General features: G+C 42.1%; 3 protein-coding genes and 1 long non-coding RNA gene across 7 annotated transcripts in view; 2 read left to right on the top strand and 2 right to left on the bottom strand.

Moving 5' to 3' along the window:
* rhbdf1b (rhomboid 5 homolog 1b (Drosophila)) overlaps window positions 1–5,293 on the bottom strand; it is a 38,136-nt gene extending 32,843 nt beyond the window's left edge. The window contains exons 1-2 of one of the 4 annotated variants that reach the window (XM_077000317.1): window positions 5,187–5,293; window positions 4,970–5,066 (exon numbers count right to left, since the gene is read on the bottom strand). The gene's annotated coding sequence lies outside the window, so the exon portion shown is untranslated. Of the gene's footprint in view, window positions 1–4,969 lie in introns of all 4 variants that reach the window. The other 3 variants (XM_077000318.1, XM_077000315.1, XM_077000316.1) reach the window with 3 other exon arrangements.
* Window positions 5,294–12,404: 7,111 nt separating this feature from the next.
* Window positions 12,405–18,206, top strand: LOC143510696 (uncharacterized). The gene is made up of 3 exons (XR_013130073.1): window positions 12,405–12,626; window positions 17,575–17,766; window positions 17,993–18,206. It is a non-coding gene; the product is annotated as an uncharacterized LOC143510696 (long non-coding RNA).
* A 616-nt stretch (window positions 18,207–18,822) lies between these two features.
* Window positions 18,823–20,060, top strand: hbae4 (hemoglobin alpha embryonic-4). Its single transcript, XM_077000313.1, has 3 exons — window positions 18,823–19,137; window positions 19,540–19,750; window positions 19,899–20,060. The coding sequence occupies exons 1-3, from the start codon at window positions 19,043–19,045 to the stop codon at window positions 20,025–20,027; spliced, it is 435 nt and encodes a 144-aa protein (XP_076856428.1). The 5' UTR covers window positions 18,823–19,042; the 3' UTR covers window positions 20,028–20,060.
* A 1,014-nt stretch (window positions 20,061–21,074) lies between these two features.
* On the bottom strand, window positions 21,075–21,876 carry LOC143510694 (hemoglobin subunit beta-2-like). Its single transcript, XM_077000312.1, has 3 exons — window positions 21,701–21,876; window positions 21,360–21,582; window positions 21,075–21,249 (listed from the first exon to the last, which is right to left on the bottom strand). The coding sequence occupies exons 1-3, from the start codon at window positions 21,790–21,792 to the stop codon at window positions 21,121–21,123; spliced, it is 444 nt and encodes a 147-aa protein (XP_076856427.1). The 5' UTR covers window positions 21,793–21,876; the 3' UTR covers window positions 21,075–21,120.
* Window positions 21,877–25,483: the final 3,607 nt, after the last annotated feature.

Genomic DNA, 25,483 nt, shown 5'->3' with positions numbered 1-25,483 from the left:
TAATTGAAAGGCTGTATATTGAAATAGAATATCCTTGCTATATCTAATATCAACGTATCACCTTGTTGTATCAGCCTTTTTTATTGTGCTACTCTTTGAAATCACAAATCGCAGTGTCCCTCAAATAATTTGCAGGAATTATTCGCAGAGGCTAGGTTTAAAGCAGTGAAGCGGTCTTTTTACGGCACTCTGCTTTTACAAGAACCATCAGCCAACCCGACATTATGGCCAAGTCGCTCTGGGAGGCTGGTTGCTGATTCAGCTCCCACCTCGATGTCCCATAAAGGCTGCGCCACATCGAGCCGGCCAGGGTCACCACCGCCAGAGCCATGGAGCTTACGCACGTGATTTTTATTCCAGATAAAGTAGCATCATGTTTCAAGAGATCACCAGTGAGTAGGGAATTAATTAACCAGGCTAGGATGGCATCGCCGCAGAGGGATCTGGATCGAAGGTCTATAAATCTAGCTATTCTTCCATTTCTCAGCAGCTCAGTTTAGTTAGTTTCCACACTAAAAGAACTTTCTAGCAGTAATTCAGGCTGGACGCTTATTAAATAGGCCTATAGCAATTAAGCATTATTTATGGAAGGCGGAAAGAGATGAATTACACATTGCCTTGTTTACGTTTCATGTCATAAAAAATGTATGCTCAATAAAAACAACCACGTTACGTTATTAGGCAATACGCAACGCACAATAGGAGACTCCGTGGAATCCACATCTAGAGCAGGATAGCACAGGCTTTGGACCAGCCTGTTATACACGTTGCATTACACGTTCCCCTGAATCAAGAAATGCACACGAACGTGTTTAAAAGTGTATTCAAGCTAATGTCTGGTCCAGTAGTACCCACCATGAATCTGCAACGTTGTAGGCACAGGATTATCGAAAGTCTTGCTCATCAAACATCAGCTTCAATCTTATTATTTTCTTTCTCTGTGCCAAAGGCAAAAGTACCATAAGCTTACAATTATGTTATTCCTCCACCTGAAACAGGATGCCACCAATGTGGTTTCTCACATGTAGGTGTGTATGTGTGAAAGGGAACGTGACTTCATGGCCTCATTTCAAAACTGGTTTTAACATGCCCTCGCCCACTTTTCCTGATCATTTGGAAGTGCGTGTCACATACGTCACACAAGTGGCCAATTAATGTATGTGGGTTGACACAGAAAATACGTCCAATTGAATGGATTTTTTTAGTGTACCTTTGCTATGTTACCCGTACTGCACCAGCCAGCTAGCTATGTAAATCAGAATAAGAATCAGAATACTTTATTGATCCCCGAGGGGAAATTGCAGAAGAAAGAAATTAAACTAAGCATACAAAGTTTAAATAAAGAATAAATAAAGAAAAATAAGTAAGAGCGGAAGAAAACAGACAAGCAACTGTAATGGGCTGCATGCGCACTCGCGCACCTCAATTTGAACTTAAATGTAATGTCCATTAACTTTAACTGGTTTTTATCTTAGTAATGGTAAGACTTTGCCAGACTACACAAATGTTGTACACGTGGGCAAAATATAACAATAGTCCTGCTAAACACACTAACCATTTAGCCAACAAGCTAACATAACAAGCATCAAATGCAATGTAACTTAACAGATGGAATAGATTTCTACATAAAGCCAATTTCAAATAGCCAACATATATAATATAAAACATATATATAACAACTTTTTAAAGTATTGTAAAAAGTTTTGGTCTCAGTTTATACCGCCAGCTGTATAGGCCAGGATATAGGCCTATACAGTTTTTGTTATGAATGGATTTGTCCATCACTGTTTTCCCTGTTAAAATAGAAACAGTCACAATGCTTTCTGGGCAAGTTCTGCTGAAGTGGACATTTGTGTTCACTAATTCTCTCTGTCCTCTTAAGGCTCATCTAGCAGCTTAGGTTAATACAGTAGTGGAATGACTCTCAAGGAAAAGTCAGGGATAAGTGAGGCAAAGTGAGCAAGGTCATGTTGAAAACACAAAAACACAGTCCATACACATGGTAGACTGTGCCTGTATGTGTAATCCAATACCTGTCTTCTTACAAAGGACAATCGGATAGGAAATCTCAGCTCGGAAGAAGCTTCTGAAATAATACACCAGTTGATTTACCACACTGTTATAAGCATGTAAAGACTTGACTTTTACTGCTCAAAATCCCACCCACCACATCCATGCCAAAATTTGATGTATAGCGAACATGTGTGTGTGTGTGAGTGTGAGAAACAGAGAGACAAAGGGAGACTTAAAGAAAAAAAATGTAACATTGTAAATCTTTGAAAAGCAGATTTGGGACCAGACTGATCTTTCTACTTCATTTCCATGCTAATTGCTGTTTTCCCCATGCCCTTCTGATTTCATCCTTTTATTTCATATCAATAAATAATTTTGCTCATTTTCCACTCTTTTTTAATATAATACCATGATACAGTTCTGCTTTTTCTCCTGTAAAAAGACTTTGCCTTGGTCATTGTGAACAGTTGAGACTTTTTTATTAAGCCTTATAAAGTAATCTGTTTTAGACCATATATTACTTCTCTAGCCCTTTAAAAGGAGACACAATATCCTGGGATGACAAACAGACACTATAAAATGTGTGCAATGCCCTGAAAACACAGTTACAATGTTGCCAAATCCAAGTAATTGCCCTGGCCAGAAAAAAACTAAAACATACAATTACAGTATACCTACATTAGCTAGAGAACAACCTGATATTATATAAATAAACCAGCATCTTGCATAAAAAAATCTGAAAATTCTTCTTGTGTTTAATTGTTTTCTCTTTATCATCTGGCATATTTTACAAGAACTACCAGCAGCTACACGAATGTGTACCTGTCTGCTAGTGCCAGTGCTTTAAGAAAGCTCAGGAACACGTTTACCCACAATCCTCTTCTTCACTCTGAGGGAAGGTTCAAGGATTCATTGTGTGCAACACATTACCTGCATAGCTATTCACAGTGCGTACAGAACAACACTGACTTCACAACAAAATACAGCTTGATTGTGCCATGCCTTCAATTCACCTTTTAGGTTATGCGCCACACCCATTTCTCTGTCTTGTACTTAAATCTCTCACTCACAGTGAATGTCTTCCTAAGATGCTGACTCATTAATTTTTAGGATATGTTTATTGATTTATTTAGACTTTATTGCTCTGCTTCGCCTGTTTATTTAAAGCCCTTTGAATTACATTTTATGTACAAAATGCGCTATGCAAACAGACTTGCCTTGCCTTGTCATGGACAATTGATCAAACTCCTCTCTCCAGGGGTCTCTCCTCATCTGCACTTAGATTATTCTATTCCAGTAGGTTGTTCCTCATGAGGAAAACCTGAGTGTTTGGCCTCTAATCTACTATTGTTCTACAAAAGACAAAAACAAATGGAATGTACAGTGGAAATGCTGTGGTTGTATTCGGAGCCAGGGGCCCCAGCAGCAGCATAGGAGAGATGGAACAAGAGTTGAGACAGAAATTTGAGACAACTGAGCCAACAGGAGCATAAATTTCATAACACAACTTTATGCAGGACGCACTGTTTTATCAAATGGAGAGGCTCGAGACAGCATCAAAGTGTATGTGTAAAAATGATGCACCAGCAATCGTGCACACACCAATGGTGTTATGTGATTTCAAACCCAACAGACAGCGTAAAGATCTCTGTGTGCATGGGATCAACTCTGAAGGTGATGTAGGCCTACATCAAAGCATGCAGGGAAAGAGAAGCAAGTAGAAAAAAGGTGTCCTTTGAGGAACGAGATTCACAGTATTCTCATAAAGCTCATGGTTCAAAAACCAAAAATCTGTGAAATACATGAAAATGCATCCCAGCACCATTAAATCTAGTGGCTAACTGATACCACCCATTTCTAGCTTTTATAGTTCAGTGATGCATGTGGGTAGTGAGAACAGGCAAAACAATATTCCCAGGCCCCTCTGTGACTGCATTCATCATGGGAACAACTACAGTGTGAACGTGAGTCAGTGTGACATCAGAGAGTAATCCGAGTGAGATCTGACTGAAACTCTGAAAGCAAATAACCATGGTGCCCATATTTCAAATGCTTGATCGTGCATTCCACACTGAGGCAGGGTGAGATGAAGTCCTACCAACAGGATTGGACAATACAGAGGTGTGAGGGAGTCTGGTCTGCTTTCTACATGCCTTATACACCTCCTCATTGCACATAAGCCAGAGTTTGCTTAAGCCCTGACACACACTATCACACTCCCCACAAAAAGTACATTCCACCTGTCCTTTTCTCTGTGTAATTGGTCTCTGGAAATCAGTTTAAATGATTTATACAATTCCATCGATTTCAGAGCCAATAGAGTCTGCCATTAGGAAGTGATATGTAGATGTGATGTTGCTTGGTCGTGTGTGTGCGTGCGTTTGTGCAGTTGACTTAAGAGGAGTTAGACCATTCAGCATGAAAACACTGAACTAGAGTTATTGGTAACATATGTGTAAGTACTAGTAAATTTACGGATCATTTGCTAAATATTGTACATGCAACATATATTTAATCGGTTGAAACCAGTTAGCGAGTGGGCTCAGGTTTAATTGTATAAATCACTTTGCGAGAGTATAGAAACAAATACATAAACCTTATTACCCCTGCACGAGAATGCAGCCGCACAAAATGTGCCAGATGTTCAATTGTGAGGTATTTAAGGTTATTAGCTATCATGGAGCCGGTTATTAATCTATCAGTGCGGATAAACCGTGCAGCCAGATGACAGACAAGCAGCCCGCTGTAACACCATCATCTCATACTGACATTTTTGCAATTCCACTCTAGAAACTGATCGGGATATTCATAAACTATCACATCAGAATCGTTTCATGTTGTACCGAAATAGTGCACCGGAATAAATGTGTAGAAGTACATATTTATTTAAATTCTGTCTCAGAAATCATGGTTGTGATTATGGTTGTTACTATAAAACACTGAAATAAAGCCGTACCTTACAAGAAATATTCAAATGTCAGCCACTGAGTCCGTTCATTAACCGCTGTTGGGAAGGATGCTGTCTCTTCGTCTTAACTCAGGACCGTCACTGCCTATCCAGATCACACAGAAACGCACTGACTATAAAACAAATACCTGTGTGGTTACACTGTAGCAAAACAATATCTACAAAATTAGCGTATATTATGGACGTGCGCGACAAATAAAAGTACAGTGGTTTTCTTTGCCCTGTGGACTACATTCCTGTTAAGAAGCCCAGAGGTGTGCGGCCAGTTTGAGACACTACTGACTGTACCGTCATTCAGACGGTGGATTCACGCTCTAAATACGCCCACACTACAGAATTGAAGTGGGAGGAGACTGCCAATCTCAAACCAATCGTGACATTTATGGGCGTAAACAAACGACCACATACTACTTTTTTACTCAAAGTAAGGAACTGCAAAATGTATAGACGATCAATCTAATTGAAGCCAAAGAACTACAAAAAGGGACCAAGCACTACTGGATAACTGAAATATATAATTCGAATCCAAATTCCAAATTTGCTTCCACATAACCCTTTTGAAATGTTATTCCATAACCGTTGCATGTCAAAGTCATTGCCACGGTGGCAGTAAAGGTAGAAGAAAAACATGCGTAAAGGCGTTGAGATAATGAAGATTAGACTAGCCGTAGGTCATTATAGTCCATGCCTGTTCCGCAGACCAGCGATAGGTGTTTGCTCTGGATCAAGAAGCTCTACTGGAGAGCAGGACGGGATCCAGGTGCATGAACTCTTCAAAGCGCAATTAGACAGCCAACTGCAGAGAACCGTAACCTCAGTCTTGGATCTAAACCTTTGTGCACTGGAGCGTCACACTTCATCTTGATAAATCACTCAACTGCAAGACACGTAGCGTGATTACCCAGTCATTTTGGTTTTTGATATTCTGTATACAGCATATGTCAATGACAGAATGGCTTGCTTAAACTATTTTTTATCCGCTCAGAAGGAATTAGGTGCCATCGTGTGGTTGATCCATTATCTTACGTTGTGGCTCATGTTTCTGTCTCACAAACCCCACTGAAATACGTGAAAGCATTGACGAATGAGGGAGTAACTTGCATTGCCGAATGATGAGTAACTTCATTAAACAGACAGACCCTAAGGGCGGGTTTAATAGATCCTTTCCCGGGGACTAGATTTTACTGGTAATCAGAAAGGACATCGCAGGCCCTTTTTAGTGCATTAAGTGCGGTGTTTCTCTCCGAGACACATCACTGGATTTCCAGAATAATCAAGTTCAGATGACCAGCTCCACGCATTCATAGCACAGTTTCAGTCACAACCGACACGGATTAACCGTGACAACCGCAACAATATTTGAGCCAAAAGCAATGAGTTGCAGGAAACAACGATGTAAATATACAGTAATAAAGGGCAATTTTCCCATCATTGCGACATTACTGTAAGATGTATACACACAGCCACGAGAGAGAGAGAGGGAGAGAGAATTGGGTGCGCTGAGAAGGAATGAAGGTTTTAGCAGGAAATGTATTTGATTTTTCAAAAAGGCATTAAACTAAAGAACTGTCGCTTTCAACCAAAGCTTTCTAGTACTGCGAGATGAGCCGTTCTTTCAAAGTACCAGGAATTTTGATATATTCTGACATGGGGAGAGGGGGAAATCCGCAGAAAACAACACAGTTGTGTGACGTACAGCACGGACTCAGCACGCGGACACATCCGAGAGCCACAAGCATTCCTGCAGCCGGACGGACAAACTTCCGCAAGGGAATTTCCAGTGTTGGAATGAGGACAAGCCTTCCCTCCAGCTTTCATCTCTGTCTCGACCTTTCGCGAACGTTTTGTTTTTAAATTGGCCATCTTTTTTACAAGGTTATTAATGTGACCTGATGTAGAGGAAAATGTGTTTGGGAAGTTGCATTGCATTTTACATTTCAAGCAAGAATATAATTGGAAATTTGCTGCAAAGGCAGAGAACAAATACATTTGAATGCTCCACTTATTAATGTCTGGGTTAAATTCAGGCCGGTGGTGTTTCTTTCTGGGGTTTTTTTCCACAGCAAGAGTTGTGCTCATGTTGATTCTCCACTGGCCCATTAGCAGTCAGAGCAGTGAGGCCCTGGGCCCTAAAGTCCACAGTGAACTGCTCCCTGCTTCTCTGGAAGACTGCAGTTGCTCCTTTGCCCCTCCGGTGCTGTGCATGAAGAGTGACGCGAGGAAAGCTTTGATTTAACACACTGATACCGATACAGCCAGCAAAGTTGAACCAATCAGAAATGCCACAGGTTAAATATGGGCACACTTGTTTGGAAGGGGGAAAAGAGGAAAAGGAGGTATAAGAGGAAGAAACTCACAATGGATCAGTCCATTCATGGGGGAGGTGGGAGAGATTTAGTGCTATGTGCTGATGGGGGTAAGCAGAGAGAAAGAGAAAGAGTGAACAGATGACAGTGGCTCTCCACGGATGGAACGCATTACAACATGACCTGAGATTTAACCTCACCCTGTTGCTTAACATAAAGCTGCTCCAATTCACTACATATCATTCAGAGGCCTGCTCATAGATACTGTGGAACAATATCCATATGAAAAATCAATAATATATAATTATTGTCTCCATTCCTTATTTAGCCTAGTCATTACTGTTACACAACATATCTTCACTCACTGTGTTTGCTCTGACTAATGACATCAGCCTCTGGAACTTGAAATTTGCTTGTAACAGGAAGTTTTCTTCTCCTCCAAACAATACTTTTGAATTTGAGGAGGAACTTGGGAACAATATCTGGAAAACTGGAGGGGTGAGGGAACAAAACCAATCAAACATTTCACCCCCGATAAGGCAAAGGTCCTTCTAATCATCTCTGACATTCTGTTTTATAGACGTATTTCCATTTTTAAAAATCATAAAGATACAAGACAAAAAGAAAAACTCGGAAATAACTATTTTTGGTAATCTAAATCTGATGCACACACAAACAATACAGTAAATCCGTAAAAGTATCCCCATTAACAAACCCAGTCATTAAATAGTTCTGAGTTAGCTGGGTTCTGTGTGGTAACTGTACTTCTGTGGAGACACTGGGACATGTTGTGGAGTCAGGGCTGGCTGGCTGGCTCGTTCCCCGGGGACAAATTAAATTAAAGAGGAAAAGGAAACGATTAACCGTCAGTGGAGTGAGTGCACCTAAAGCACCCCTTAAACTCTGCTAATCAGTAACAGTGAAGGAGCTCCAGGCACCCAGGACGGAACCCTGTAAAGTCCACTTTCCCTTAATTAACCAAAAACCGCCTAAGCAACGCAGGTCGCTTGGAACGGCTCCATATGGAATACACAGATGAGATAAATGGGAATCTATTTTAATGAAACAAAAATTACAAATGCTTGTGACACTTTAAAAAAGTAAGCAGATTTGCCTGTCATAGAGAGAGGGAAGGAAAAATACCCAGCTTTGTCACGATGAGTTTCTCTGTAGACCCCAGATCTTTCAGGCCTAACAGAAGAGTGAGTCTCCCTCGCCTCCACTTGACAGATCCTAACGGCAGTGAGACTGGAGCTGTTGAAACGCACTGTTCCCGAAATGCTGACTGGCACAGGGAGAAGACTCGTTGATATGGGTCCCTCCTCCTGTCGGTTATGTCCCTGTCTCACAAAGACATTTCTGTACAAATCCGAGCATGCTTATGAGACAGCACTCATGTTTTGATTGCAGAGCGTGCACGTGTGCTACGTCTAGTGGATTGCATAACAATTTGGTTGCCAGCAAATTACATTTAAATAATATGCATTTTCTAATGGCAAAAATGCCCTCATTCCAGCATGTGCTCATGTTTGCTGCAAGGAACATGCCTTCCAGAGAACCCGGGAGGGTGAAGTATTGGTTCAGGCAGACTCTTGCTCTTCTCGCAGAGCTTCAACGCAGTTCGGAGATGAGGAGCCCCTAGCCTGCTGTGAGCAGAGGAAACATTTATCAGGGTCCCACAGTGGCCCGTAAACCCAAGACAGTCGGGACGGCAGAGTGAAGGGATCCCCAATGCACCATCCTCACTGATGACATGCTGCAATGAAACATCACAGGACCAGCACGTCCCCATTGGCCACTGAACCAAATCTTAGAGTTAAACAGCAACACGGAAGCAGCTTCCATGTCTTCTGTGTGGCTTAATGGGAAATGCTTTTACGGACATGCTCGGCTGGTCAGCCATGTTCCACTATAAAATCCACTGATGGAACTTATTGAAATGAAACTGCCTGGAACATATATTTTTACTTACAAAAATATTTTCACTTGCAAAAATCCATGGCCATGCAAATGTAAATGGAACATAACTCATAATTGACATAGGACTGACAGCAACAGAGCTCTCAAGGAAATGACTGGGCCCCTTGCATGGTTTTCACAGAAATAAGTCTGGTTTTACAAGATGCTGATGCTTAGTGGTGCAGGCTTAAATAAAGAAGACATAACCTCTGACCATGTTGGATGAACTCCCTCCCTGACCCCATGACCTTTAGACAGAATGAGTGATGGTGGTGCAGTGTATGGTGGGTCATTCATCACAAAAGACCACGAAGATATTGCTCTAGGTTAGTTGCCAGAACTTCACAGAGGTCCAAGCAAAACAGAAATGAGAATGTTCTATCAAACTTGATCATTATGAATGCAAATGTATCTTTTAATAATATTAATTAATTAGTATGCTATGGTCCGCTTGCGAGAACAAAACCACATGTTGATTTATTACCAACTTTTTCAAGATGTGGCACTGATGTGGAGTGAAAACGCATTGCTTTCTTATACCTCAAAGAATTACAAGGTATCCCAAAACATTTGCTTTTCATCTCAGTATTTTTTTTTTATGAGCGGTGGCACGACACTTGTAATGGTCAGTAATGGCTGGACTTATTAGATCTCCTTAGGCCATCTGTGCCCTTAATCTGATGCACACCTGACATGTCTGTTATGCCCTGTGACAAGTTCCAGCAGCAGTCCTCCTCACTGACGTGTCAGCAGCGTCTGAGCGTGAGCAAGAGTCCTAAATACGCAAGCATTTCACCTAGCATGCATTTCAATGGTGCGGACGGCTCCGAAGCTCGCCCCTCCAAACATTCCACAACCGGCCCTTTTATCTTCATTAGCGTCTTGGCCACGCCCATGTGGCCCCCGTAAGAGAGGCCCCAGCTGTTTCGCTTTCCATCCGTCCCACGTCTGACTTCAAAGTTGCCTGCAGAACTCCGAATACACCAAGGACACCCTGGTTCTCATTCCACGTCGGTGATGACACATGCAGCATTACAGGGCTGAGTCAAAGGGTTTGACTCATCTCCACCGTCTTCCTGAAGTGTAGTGCCCACAACAACTAAAACTGCCTTATTCATACAGACACTGTGGAGGGCCTGAATGGAAAGATGGAAAGCTTGATCGTTCCCAGCATGAGATCTCAGTGCATTAGCCAAACAAATGAAGAGCCATGTGCTTTATTAGCTTCTTGTGTCTTAGATGAAGTGTTGCTTCCTCCAAGCTTCCTGCTGGACGGCGCTCCTTGTTTATGAGTCAGGGCAGCTGTGGTCAGTCATGGTGGAGAAGCTGCCACTATCCCATATAACTGGTGGCGAAACAGCCTCTTCTGTAGTGTGATATATTAGGCATCAGATCAAGCAATAAGTCTTTGTCAGGATACATTTGTGAGAAGGACGTTTTAGTATAGAATGAAAACTGGCATATTATTCTTTGGCTAATTAGAGAAGGTGTATTGAAAATTACTTATCAATAATAATGATCAACAAAAACCTTTAACAAAAATCCAGTACATGTTGTCCAGAATAAAACTGGTGTTCAATGTCTATTGAAATGTCCCTTTTCAAGTATTGTGACAAGTCTTTTTATGTCCTATCCATAATGACAAGTCCTTATAGGCAGTGCTTAATTTGTAAATCAAACGATGCCGGAACGCAAACAGCGGACAACATAAAATGTTACCGGATCGAGGCAGACAGTTACCGGAACGTAAACTTTCTGCTCAGGAAGCACTGTATAAGAAGTGCACATTTTTCCATAAACCTGCAGATAGCTCAATGCTCTGTGCAGATAAACAAGGCTGGACTGCAGGGAGGGCTGGAGGTGAGTGTGGAGCAGCAGCTGGTTTAGTTAGTGTCCCCCAGATGCCCCCGGACACTGTCTCTCAATGGCAGCCTCTCTCTCTCTCTCTCTCTCTCTCTCTCTCTCTTTCTCTCTCTCTCTCTCTCTCTCTCTCTCTCTCTCTCTCTCTCTCTTTCTTTCTCACTCACTGCCTGTCTGGTATCTTCCTGCCGGGTTGACTCCTGACTGCAGCTTTTCGCTCTGTGTCTTTTTCGAGACCTCTCCAAAACCCAGTGGTCTCCAGCAGAAGCCCCACGCAGGAAGCAGTGCTGGCACGGCTTCAGAGGAGCGCACCGGCCACCCCCCTCCCCTCCCCCCCTCTCCGCCCCCTCCCCTCCCCCTGGACCGCCCCCCTCCGGCAGCTCTGCTGTGGCCTGCTCCTCTTGATGACCTGAGCGTGCCGCATCAGAGGGAAGGCACTCCAGGCCCTCGAGAGCACAGGTCACATTGTCCAACAATCGCAGCTTCCCAAAGCGAACGAAGCACTTTTCAGCACCCGCTGGCTGGGCTGAATCACATATGAAGCTCGAAGGGAAAATTCCAAACACAGAGCTGGAGCTTTGCTGACAGACAGCGTGTGAGCACGGGAGGAAGAGCAGCAGAAGAGTCCCCAAGGTTCACAATGCTGCTGTTGTTATCCACACAGCAGAGGAGGCCATACATCTGCAGACATGGGAGTCCTGCTGCTCTGCAGTATTTATTGCTCAGATTATCCATCAACATGTTGGAAAGTGACGACATGGAATATATATAGAATTATATATAATTGGCTGCCTCTTCTTGCTTGTGTGGGATTGGATGTTAAAGGTTGTAACTGTGTCAATTGTAAAGCAACCTTGGGTATGTTGAAAGCAAAGCACTTTGTATGTCGCTCTGGATAAGAGCGTCTGCTAAATGCCGTAAATGTAAAATGTAAATGTAAAATGTAAATGTAAAATGTTGAAAGGCGCTTTCATTAATAAATGAAATTAATTCATTTATGTAATCTGATTAATCAGGCAAAATTCAACAGTGCATCATATGCTAATTAGACTTTTTTTTTTTTACAGTTTTTGACGACTGCGAACATGCGTTTCCCAATACTTGTGATACATGTACTTGTCAAAACTCTAAACACAGCAACACATTTACCTCTATCACGGTGAGGCGGCCCCCTACCGGCCGCCTCTGTCCACAGCGGCTGTTGTTATTGTTGTTGTGTGACGTCATGTGCGTCCCTCAGGTGGGCGGAGCCCGTGATCCGTCTCATCTGAGGGTCGTTTGTTTGCCTATATGTGTCTTGTCTTTGTACCAGTTGACCGCTGGTCATTATATCCTTAATTTGGATCTTTTGCACGGGTTTTGGTTTGCACACTTTCTATTAAACCATCCTTTTCCCCTGAGACTTGGCATGATCGCTTCCTTTTCAGTTGCTCACACCGCCCGTCACAGAATGACCAGCCACCCTTCGGAAGCCGCCGAGTCTCTTTTTCTTTCTCCTTCGTTCGTGGTCATGTCTCGTGGTAAGTGTTTGTCTGCGTGGTGTTTTGTGAAGAGTTCCGCCGTGCTTTTGTGTTGTGTTTGTGGCACGGCGAGGACCAGGGCTGTGTGCCCTGGGAAAAACTATTCGTGTTTGTCGTTTGTTTGTTGGAAGAGCTCCGCTGTGCTCGTGTTGTGTGTGTGGCACGGCGAGGACCAGGGCAGTCTCCCTGGGTATGCTCTTCGTCTTGTGTGGTGTTAATGTGTACGTATGAATGGTAATGTTGGTCAGTGTGCGTCGCTCGTTTGTGTTTGTGTTAAATGTTTCATGTGTGACGCGGGTACCGCTCATCACCGTTGCCTCGCTCCCCCGTCGTCTTGTGTTTAATGTGGGGGAGCGACTGCGAACCTGAGCGGCGCGTCACTGTCTACCGAGCGTGCACGTATGGGTCCCGTTCCGTTCGTTGTTTGTACACAGTTTTGTTTGTCTAGTCTTTGCGTTTGTTGTGTCCTAGCGTGTTGTCAACTGTTTGCGTGTAATTCCACGCATGCTCCTCCCCTTGAATGTGTGTTTGGGGGGGGACCGGCTGTGGTCCCGTGCCATGGGGTGTGGCACGGAGGGCGTCGCTCCCGAGGGAGGCCCTGAATAGGGTATGGCGCGGTTGTGTGTGTGTGTGTGTGCTGTTCTCTGTGCAGGTGCTTCTCCTTGGCGGTGTTCCTGGACCTTGTGGGGATCTCCACCTGGCAGGAGCCCCCTTGTGTTGTGGGGTGACCGGAGCCCGGTCATGAAGAGCCCCTCCCTAGAGGGCTGGGGCTCCCGGATGTTTGGGGACCATGGGGCTCCGGTCTGAAAAGCTCCTGCTGAGGAAGAAGATCCTCCCTCCTGCCCGGGGTGACCAGGAGGCCCTTGGGGCTGCTCCCTAGCCCGCGTTGGGGGTGCTCTGGGCCTCGGTCTCTGGCGCTCCTGGGTTGGATGGAGGAGTCCACCTTGCGATGAGAGGCCCCGGGAGGGGTTGGCTCCCCAGGAGTCTGGGGTGACCCCTAGCAGAAGGCAGGGGTCAGCTCTGGGAGGAGGTAGGTCCAGGAGGTGAAGTAGCCACGCCTTAGAGAGGTAGCCTGCACATACACACATACACGAGGGACGAGAGAGGAGCCGTAGCCCCTCGTCCTCACACCTGTGGGGCTCATAGGCTGAAGGCCGGTTAGGGCGTGAGGGCCCTGTGACCGACTGGGGCGTGGTTTTGTGTTGTTAACGGCCCGGTCGATCCAGGGTCCCGCCCAGGGAGGTGAGCTGTTTAATGTTGTGTGTTTTATGTTCCAGCTCCCGGAGGGCAGGAGGTGTGTTCCTGCCTGTCTCTGCCTTCCTGCCCCTTCGTGTTTTGTGTGCAGCCGCTGTGTGCCACACACCCAGTGGAGGGGAGTGCGGCTTGGTGGGGGGGGTCTGTCACGGTGAGGCGGCCCCCTACCGGCCGTCTCTGTCCACAGCAGCTGTTGCTGTTGTTGTTGTTGTGTGACGACATGTGCGTCCCTCAGGTGGGCGGAGCCCGTGATCCGTCTCACCTGAGGGTCGTTTGTTTGCCTATATATGTCTTGTCTTTGTACCAGTTGACCGCTGGTCATTATATCCTTAATTTGGATCTTTTGCATGGGTTTTGGTTTGCACACTTTCTATTAAACCATCCTTTTTCCCTGAGACTTGGCGTGATCGCTTCCTTTTCAGTTGCTCACACCCCCCGTCACAACCTCACACAAATAGCCAAATAGTTAATATCGTGTTCAAAAGCGCATTTTCTTAACTAAATAACAACTCTGCATTTCACAACGCAAACAAAGTTTTCTCTTTATACACCAACTTTGTTAAAACACAGCAAACCTGGTTCAGTATCCAATCATTCTTCAGTTGTTGGTAGAGTTCATTCAAAAATGAAAGAAGTAGGTCACTCTTATAGGGACCAATCTGGCATTTGTGAAGGACCAAACCAGCACTTGAGATTGCAGGGCAAATTGTTATATTTGCTCCTCTCTGACCCGGTACATTACTGTACTTCATTTTATTTCATTGATCTATATGTGCAAAAAATATGTATTACAGTAATAGCTTTTCAGCTGCCTTTGTTTATGCAGAACTTTGCATTTTATACAGTATTTAAGGTTTTGAACCTTAGGTTTTCATTTTTGACATGCTGTGTGCAAGCAATTGTAAATAAGGCAAAAATGATTCAGAATTTTGTTATTGGAATAGAAAATTTAAGCATTATATAAACATGTAAAATGACTGCATTTTGTGCAAAAGCAACATGAATTGAACTAATAGTATAGCCAATGAAGACTGATGTTGTGATCACTGTGTTTAGAGTTTTGAAAATGTGACTACAGATTGGGCAAACGCATGTTAGCAGTCATCAAAAACTATAATAATAAGGGAAACCAAACTGAATATACTTACAGACTTTGATAATTTGATCAGTAAAGGAACAGAAAGAGTCAAGCAGAAAAACCATCAACATAAACATCTTCCAATGGTGATATCTGTATATTAGAAGGCTACAGGTTGCTTTTCATTTCATTTTGTTGTGCCAATCTATCATTTCCTACTGTTGAACTAAAGCCCAATAGGGTGCTGATGGAGAAAAGCCCTCATGTAAATTGTAAAGCGCCTTGGGAATCTGGAAAGGCGCTATATAAATCGAACATTCATTCATTCATTCATGTTTCAGAAAGCTCCCTGTGAAATGATTTCAGTGAAGGCAGCTCTCCTTGTGGCTGCCGTTCAGTCCTGCGCTGTGCTTAACTACGTGCGGGACATGCAGAAGTCTTGTTCTCCTTTGTGCATCCCCATTACAATGCAGAGCTGAAGGACTTGGCCTTTTACTGCAGAGTCTGCAGCTTTTCAGCACAGACTACAAACAGGAAGCTGCATTGAAAATGGCTTGGATTCACCTCCTTGCATTGATTCCTAACGCCACCGCACTAGGCCTGCATTTAAAAGCAGTAGGAGCTGGAATTGGCTTCCATTCACATAACAAGGGACAGAGTGATGCTAGTGTAACTGCCATTATATGTGTGTAGAACAAAGGCCCATTTACCTCAGCACCAGTGGAAACAGAACACAAGAGAGCAGAAGAGGATGTTTGCTTCTAGCGTTGGGTCTGCTAGTGATTGTAACTCTGCTCAGATGTTACCCACACTGAGCTATGGCCACAGGATCACTGCTCAGAATGTTGATGTTTTGGTAAAGGCACTTAAACAAAAGGAACTGTCTTCACAAGCTGTTGAGTGAGTTCAAGGAGCAGACAACTGTGGTGTGGGACTTCATGAGATTCAACACGAGCTTTCGAGCTCAGATACAACAGACTGAGCTGTGTTATTGAACTGATAGGTGAAAGGAGCTGCCAGCAGGTGTGTGTCTAGTGTTAAGGAGCTCACATACAACACTTCCTCTGGAAAAATGCTATTGGTGAAAAAACAAAATCCTCTGAAAAGGAATTATGTGCAAACAGTTCACTCAGAGGACCAGGGTGATTTTTCTTTATGCTTGCTGACACAAATGTCAGTGAATACATTCAATTGAAAGGACTTTGCATGCTGTGTGTGTGTGTGTGTGTGTGTGTGTGTGTGTGTGTGTGTGTGTGTGTGTAAGTGTGTGTGTTTGTATGTATGTAGGCGGATGGCTTTAGATGTAAAAAGCAAACTAACCACACCTTTGGCAGAAAATATAGTTTTTTTTACTAAAACATTTCAGAATGTCGACTCCTCCACTTCTAATTTGAAAGTAAAAAATTGCCTACTCTTTTTAGTTATCATTACACCTTCCAGCTTAAGTAAAAACTCTTGACATGTAATAAGCACACATCACAAAGATTCCATGTTATACAAAATATCACAAAAACTGCCATAGAGTACGTGGCAAAAGGTCAACTGGGCTCTTCCTCCTGTTCTACTTATAACAGGTCAGCCTACTGCATGCATGGCAAGTGCGTTGTGGGTATAGTGAAGTCACCGTCCCTTGCTGCTCAGATGTGTGGTATGCAACCTTGCTAGCCCACTTCTTTCCTGCAGGGGGATGGCTGTCTCGCACATGTCCCCTACACACGTGTGTAAACGACGGTAGTCACGGGTAGACGTGATGTTAAGGGCTAGCTGTGGCTGTTCATGAGAAGACTGAACACAGTGCTAAAAACTGAGGAGAGATGGGGCTGAAATTAACACACAGATCCAAAAGTCCTATTGTATATTTTATGCAATATATTCCAAGTTGTCCAGAGTAATCTGTGACAATGGCAAATCATTTTACTCTCAGTTTGAAACCTGGATTTTACAGGTGTGAAATAATCCTACAGACATTACAGGAGCCAACCTCCAGCTATCCCTTTTTTATACTTTAATCTAATCAAGAGACCAAATGACAAACTGATTCAATGCACAACTCTGGTCATAGAAATTAACAATCATCTTTGTTAAGCCCCTGCATATTTGTAAATATTTAAGAAATACATCCCCTTCATAGTAAGAACATGTCTTGAGATGCAGAGTGCTGTCTATGAGTTATTATTATTATTTTGTGTACACTACACAGAATCATATTGCTTGACATTACCACTATAAAAAGCTTACCACTGCCACCTAGTGACCAAATTAATTTAATTGGTCATATGAAAAATCCATTGAGCTCCTTTTCACAAGTGCAATTCAAATAGCCTTCAAATAGTAACTTAAAATATAGATTCTAATAAATCTAATAACATATAAATAGTTTACATATGATATGTTTACAAATGTAATAGGCACAATCTCACTCAAACACCGTATCAGATACTGTGCCGCTGTAAAGAAGTTAAGATATACGCACGTATAAAGTGTATGTGAGTTTGATCGTTGCGTATAAAGTTTAGAACCACCTGAAAGCACTAAACATAAATCTGGTTCAATGTTTTTTGCATCTTCTTCTTCTTCATTTTCGTCCTTGGCCAAACATCCAAATGACTTCACCAGAAAAGGAAAAGCAAAAAACGGGGCCACTCAGCAAACGCGAAGCTCATGAGAGGAACTCAAAGGCGGTCTGCTAGTTTGCCAGAATGACCTGGACGGCAACGAACCACAACGGACTGATGACGTTTGGCCAGTGTTGCCAGCCCCTGGGTGCAGGGCCAGAAGTGGACGGGCTCCTTTTGCTTAGGGACGCCAGTACGTCTGACATTTTGATATGATAATCCAATACTGAGAAAATTTATTATCCACTATGGAATTAACAATTTCGTTGTAAACAGTGTGTAATAAAGTGTTTTAGAGAAACTTTATTAGACCTTAGCAAACCACAAATATTTAATGTCGACCTTTAATGTCTTTTTCATAAGCGTTTCGTTCATTATATCTTTCTTTGTTTGTTTTTTGTTGTTGTTCTGGTTTTCAGGGTCACGATTAAAACATCCTTTGTGTTGAAACATGAACAGCGCGGTCGCCAAGCTACGGCTGTCATGCAGCCCCAGCAAGGGTGGGGCAGAGCTGAGCTCGCGGCGATTACTGAGTTCTCCGCCCTCCCTCTGCTGCCCTCCCCACCACAAGCCACTGATAGAGGAACCGCTGATAACACTGGTGATCTCCTCCCATTCTGTGGCATTGTGATAGGTCAGAACTCTCCACAACTTGCATTTTTTAGATGAGGCATCACCGCTAAAGGGATATTAAAACGATTTAGAAAACCATAAAACCAAAACACAATAGAGCAAAGACCCATCTGAAGACGTTTTGTCTTTACTTGTCTTTGTAAAGACAAGTAAACTAAATATAAAATAACGGAACTGTTAATAAAGTTTTCAACATATCCAATAGTGTCTTACTATGCTATATTTAAGTGCGCTTAAAATATTAAAGCTGTGTATTCGATTTAAATATTTAGGCTATGTAGGCAGTAGACATGTACTATGGGTGTCTATTACTTTTGATGTACGAGCATGCTCATTTGTTACTCATTATTTTACACTGCATTATTTTACAACCTGTATTTACTCTAATTAACTGTTAATGATATGCTTTATTGGAAGGATTTTACACATAGGCTGTTTCAACCCTAATATATGGCTGACTATGAGGTCTTAAGCAAACACTATAAAAATAATTGGCAGGTTCATTCCTTTTTATAACCACATCCTATAACCTTAACGACGTATAAAATAATAAATGACGCAAAATAATTTCTGTCCATTAACAAACTGCGTAGGATTACCATAGTCACGTGGTAAAGCGCAATTCCCCTGACGTTTGAAAGCATCCATGGAAGGAACAGAGCTACCACCGCCACCGAGTATTCTGCTTACATAACTTATTTTCAGTGTAGTGTGTGGTAAATGTAAATGTAGCTAGAATATTTTTCATTTGGAGGTGCTGTCAGAATGTTTAATAACACCCTTTTTAGTCACTTAGTTTAAACACAAGTTACATCGTCACAGGATCTCCACGGTTTATGATGCTTTCAAAACGCGAGAAAGAACTGCTTATAGAGCTCTGGGACAAACTTTCACTAGTGGCAGAAGATATTGGGTCTGAAGCACTTTTAAGGTATGCCTGCCTTGCTCTAAAACCGCCAGTTTTAAAATCATCAGAGAAAGATATGTTTACACATGACAAATCACATTAGAAAGCTTGGCACAGGGAGCTAAGTGTTTTAAATGAGAAAACACTAAGATAAGGTTAGTCCAAATGGTATGATGTGCTTCTTTATTTTGCTTGAAATAGCTATATTGTTTAATAAAATATGCAGTATTTTGTTTCTGATAAATGATACATGCCTGCTTATACGTTTGCTTGCATTGTTGCATATAGTGCAACATTTAAAAATACTGTTTGCAAACGTGGCGCGAGTTCTTGCGTAATTACGCAAGCCTGGAAGAGATAGGAAGGTTACGCGCACAAGATGTCTTTTTCTGTCTTTCTGACCACTTGTGTCTCTCTGCTTCACAGAATGATTACGGCGTTTCCTAAAACAAAGACGTACTTCGTGCACCTAGACCTCAGTCCACGTTCACAACAGTTACGTTCACACGGGAAGAAGATCGTTTTGGCCTTAGCAGAAGGGACAAGGAACATAAGCACGCCACTTTTTACTGAGGATTTGGGATACCTCAGCAGATTTCATGCCTACCAACTGAGAATACATCCAACCAACTTCAAGGTTAATTTTACGGTTCTCTTTATTTCATAAATAAGCCATAGATCATTGATATAATGGTTGCCTTAACGAATATTTAGTTATTTCTCTTTTGAAAATCCATATGGGAATAATGCAAACGAAATAACGAGAATACTGAATCATTCCACAGATTTTCAATCACTGTATGCTGGTGACAATAGCTTGCTATTTGGGTGAAGATTTCGGCCCTGCTGAACACGCAGCAACAGACAAGTACCTTTCGGCATTTGCCGCAGTGCTAGCGGAGAAGTTCAGATGAGGAATTTTCACGAGGCAGAGTTCATCAACAGGAGTAACCCCCCCCCCCCCCCCCCCCCAAGCATCTCAGTTTCTGTCCCGAAACGAACTTTAGAGGAAACTGGGTGTGTTGTAAATAGATTATTACAAAATTATTTTTGTAATAAAAGCGTTTAGCTGTGTTATTTTCCTTGTTCTTTATAAAATTATATTGTTACATCTTGATGACAATCATGTTTTAAAAGTGCATCCAGTACATTTTTTACCTTAAATTACGTCCGCAAATCAGGAATTGTATTAGCCTAAATACCATGAGAGACGTAACATCTGAGTAATTGTACAATGTTTGCGTTTTGAGGGCATGTGGGATAGCCTACATGGCCTAGGGGTAAGTTGTCACGTTTTTCGACATAAAGACTAGAATTCGGTGCCTCAAAACTGATACAGTGGAGTGCGTGTATTTGTATTAGTTTTATTATGTCTCTACGTTTTGACAAGAATTAGACTTAGACTATCTTTATTGTCATTCGTCATACACAAGTGTACGCAGAACGAAATTTCGTTGCATTTTGGCTTATACGGAATATACAGAGCAGAGGTTATTGATTGTATAACAGAATCTAGATATAAAAATATATCGATAGATTTTTCAGCAACCCAGATTAGATTGAAAATTTAAAGAATGTGACAGATGGCATCACAGGATTAAACAAATACGTAATAAATGTCTACAAATATAGAAATATAGAAGTGTAAAAGCAGGGATACTGAATATAGAAGTGCAAAAATGTAGCAGCAGCAATATTTAAATATGGGTATATGGTATAGATATAATATACATCTGCATATAAATACATATCTATAAATAAAATACAATAGCAATGCTAATTTTAATAGTATAAGCAATGCTGATTTAAATGAAATATTGGTATTGGTGCATTTAGAATTTCCCTATGCTCATTGTATACATCGGCTGTCTTATCTAATTGACTAATGCATGTCTCCATGACCCAATCATATAAAGCATATCGTCTTGCTATATGAAATGATTAGCCTAACACACATGAAATTACTGTAAAATATCTTTATTCGCGTGTTTCTGTATTTAAAAAGGCTTAGAAATACTGCCTGCTCAGAGCGGACACGACGACGGATAGAAACTTGTTCCATGCAGCCTGCTTCTCGGGTGTGAAGACGGAGCGAAACTTGGTCGCAATCACTATGGTGATGCAGTCAGCCAGCAGCTGTAAGCAGATGGGGATCAAGATCAGTGCATGTAGGATGCGTGTAGGATGTCTTTAGATAAAACATCCAACAAACGTTACCCTTCATCCTTTGGGACTAATGTTCATACCTGAAAATTATCAGGATCCACGTGAAGTTTCTCACAGTGCAGTTTGCTCAGTTCAGCGTACGTTTTCTTTATGTCATCCATGTTATTTACGGCAATTTCCAGACCTCTAAACACGACAACTCCATGTTTCTCGATCCTCTTGTTTGCCATTATTACTTCTGGGCTGTACAGGTGTCCAAAACTTGCAAAGTACCGTTGAGTCCAGGGGTAAACAACTAAAACCCTACGTGTAGGAAAACAATGATTTGTCACGCTAGTCTTTCGGCTGCTCTTCAAAGAAACACGTCGACTAATATATCAAAGCTTTCGTTTATTGTGGCGGTTTACAAATTCTAACCTACCTGCACAGGGATTTGGGTCCGACGTCTTCATAATTAAGTTTACTGAAAATATCCTTTATGATGGCGCGCTCCTCTTGCGTCCACTCCACCATGATTTGTTTTTAAGGTATGTTTGTTATAATCGAGCACTGTCACGTACTATACTTATGTCACTGACCTGCCCGCCCACTGACAGATTCTTCTCTCGATGGCCCATAGGAAGGAATGATCCTATGCGTTTTTTGTGTTTGTTTTCAAGTTCTAAAAGTAATTTTACAGTAAGAACTGTATATGGAAGCCTGGTTAAATTATAGTTAATTTTTTTCTTATATAAGAATTGATGTGGTAACGTATGAATCAATGTATATGGTTTATGTGCAAATTCACATAATAAGATCATATCTCGGGTTTGGTAGGCTCTTTCACGTAATAGGTTTATTTTGGTGGTCATCTGACAGAGTGCCTTATTGAATATAGACGTAATAAGATTCTCCTCCTGTTCTATTAACCATAACGAAATGGCAAACATACATATATTGCCCGAAACCAATAATGAAGGGCGGAGTTACAAACATGGAGGCCTGACAACTGAAACAATAACAAAAGCACATGGAACGCAAAAACAAGGACATAACTGACAGGTGGGGGCGGGGCCAGATGTTACAGGGAGTATTAAAACAAGAGTCGTTGCTACAACGTTCATGAAAATTAAAATGATTAACCTGTAAAAATTAAACCTCTATTACATGAATTATAACTTTATTATTATTTACATTATTATTTAAAACACGTTTAATAATGTAAATATTTTTCTATCTAATGGGGGTAGTAAATTGTTACCATGTGGCAGAGGTGGGGACTCGAGTCACATGACTTGGACTCGAGTCAGACTCGAGTCATTAATATTAAGACTTTTGACTTGACTTGAAAAAATATTCAGAGACTTAGACTTGACTTGGACTTTTACACCAATAACTTGGGACTTGAATTGGACTTGAACCTGTTTACTTGCAAAGACTTGATTTTTTTTACCCCAAATCTAAATTTTAAAACGCATATTAATATTTATAAAGTGCGCCCCATTAATTTCATTTCCGTCCTTCTGACGCAGACCGGCGTTACACCAGATTCTGTGACCGTCGAGTTTTGTGACCACAGGGGGCGCTATTTCACAGTTTCTGTTCAGAGGCACAAACGCTTTACGAATGCTACGTAAACTACGCTGATGCACTTTCTTTACTCGTTTTGTTGGTGTCCACGAGCCAAAATATGACAGATGTTTATATTTACATTTATCGTCTCTTAATTACATAAATGTACTTAAACAAGATTTACCATCCCCTCACCATTGCAGCCAACAAAGAAATCATGAATGGGATGTACATGTGAGCCTTTTTAACTGGGGTCACCAATTCTGACGGCAGCCATCAGAATATGTGACCCCACTGAATCTCCAGGTAACAATAGTAGCCTACACCGTGACCCCACAATAACAGAAAACAATGAAAAAATAACCCTAACCTTTTATTAGTCTATATTTAAACATTTTATCCAAATGTTTAGAATAACCATTCGTAATGACAGCATCTTGCTTATGATGAAGCTTGCTATTTTCGTGTAAAATGATGTAACGAAACATTCTTGTTTAAGTACATTTATGTAATTAAGAGAAGATAAAATGTAAATGATCTGGCTGGCGGACACCAACAAAATGAGTAAAGAAACGCATCAGCGTAGCATTCGTAAAGCGTTGGTGCCTGTAAAAAAAAAAAAGACTCGAAAGGACTTGAAATTCCAAGTTTCAGACTTGGGACTTGACTTGACGGTTGCTTGTCTTGACTCGAGACTTGACTTGAGTTGACTGTCTTTGCTTGAGACTTGACTCGGGACTTGAGGATAAAGACTTGGACTTACTTGAGACTTGCAAAACACTGACTTGGTCCCACCTCTGCCATGTGGCAATAATGAGCAATGATGGAAAGTACCATAAAATGTCAAATTTCACTAAATACATTGTTACGGCAGACCGGACCAGGGCTCAGGGGAGATGCCCACTTCCCGACACACCTCCACAACACCACTCCCTCAGTCACAATCACCCGAGCATTGAATGCAGCACACCTGTCACTAATCCCAGACACATAAATTCCTACAGGTCCCGTCGTCCAATGCTGCATATTCCTGTTCCAGTCACCCTCGAGTTCACCGTTCGTATTTTTGAGTAGTTTAAACTGCGCTTCTGCGCCTTTGCTTTGTTAGGCGTTCTGTCTATACGTGATTGCTACGGACAATAAAGACATGAACAATAAAGACTGTAAACACCTACAGCGCCTCCTGCTGCTTCAGCCACGTTACAAACATCCTTTTGTGAAAGCAAGACTTTTGTGAAAGCAAGGGGGGGGGGACTGTTCAAAAGCCGGGTTTGGTCCCCTGCCGTTTTTACGGTTAAAAATAAATATTTAAATAGCGACGAATCAAGCGCTAGGACCACGCAGAAAACGACCGCTCCGAGTTCTCACGCTGAACACCCACCCACCCCCCTCCGCGTCAACGTTCGACACCCCCCCCCATCCCCCCGCACCCCAGTTCTCAAGCCATGTGTCCCCCCACGAAATCAAAATTTCGTCCATGTATCCAACTTATACACATTTATACAGAATTAATTGTATCATTGTTTTAATAAACAACATTATTTGAAATGAATAGTAATTATTACATTATAACAAGATCTTACACCTGAAATGCACCCATTCCATGTACCTCAAAGTGACATAATTTTCTTGATCAAAAACAAATATATTCTCTTAGTTTAGTCATTCTCATTCAATATTTCTGGGCATCATCATCTAGAAATAACCTAATCTAGGAATACATAAATATTATATACATAATATACATAATAATTTTTTCTCCTTTTTACATGTCATCAAAAGTACCCAAAGTCTTGGAGTAGTCTATTGCTCTGGTGTCACGTTGAGGACCCCGGCCCCTCCTTCGCCAAGGACAGTCACCTCCCAGACGCAGGACTGAGCGCGTCGGATCCGCCCATCGTCGTGGGTTCAGGGCACTCGGTCCTGTTGGCACCCCGGGACGGGTAGTGCCCTTGGAGGGGGCGTCTGTCACGTTGAGGAACCCGGCCCCTCCCTTTTGGGCGTGTGTATATGTGACACCCTCAAATTGTTGTCACATTTGTGGTATGTGTTTTATTGGGATATTTTATTTTATTGAGAAATTGTTATGGACTTCTGCTAGCAAAATTTGGGTCCTCTGAGCTGCTGTTATGACAGACAGGGGCGGAGCTGGGGCTTGGGGCGAGCTGGTAGCTGCAGCGATTAGCTCCGCCTCTCAGAGCTGAGAAGCATCTGCAGTTATCAAATACAGTTCCTGTGTCCCATCCGTTTTTATCCTGTTTCAGGTGGGTAATGTGGTCAAAAACACTATAAATATTAACATATTATTGTTAAAGTAATTTGGGAATTGTAGGTAATGCTTACTGTCGTGTGTAGTTCTAAAACTAAGCTCAGCCAAATGGATGAACTATTGAACAAATCTCCCCCACAACCTCAAAGTAAAAAACAAGCTCATAATCCACCAAATAGACAGCTCCGCTCACGAGCTCATCACCAGCAGGAGCTCCACCCACCCTGCACCACCGCAAAGGAAAATTGATATCTTTTGGGTCCGTGCTGCTACAGTGTTGATATCAGCGGTACATATTTTCAAAACAAGCATGGACCCTGTGTCCCAATTATCTCTCCCATTCCAGTTCTTATCAGAAGCAGAAAGAACAAGGAGTTTAGGTCA

This window comes from Brachyhypopomus gauderio, chromosome 3 (genome assembly GCF_052324685.1).
Source record: "Brachyhypopomus gauderio isolate BG-103 chromosome 3, BGAUD_0.2, whole genome shotgun sequence".
NCBI lineage: Eukaryota > Metazoa > Chordata > Actinopteri > Gymnotiformes > Hypopomidae > Brachyhypopomus > Brachyhypopomus gauderio.
Note: the sequence above shows the minus strand (reverse complement) of the source record. Positions and strands in the feature narration are given on the sequence as shown.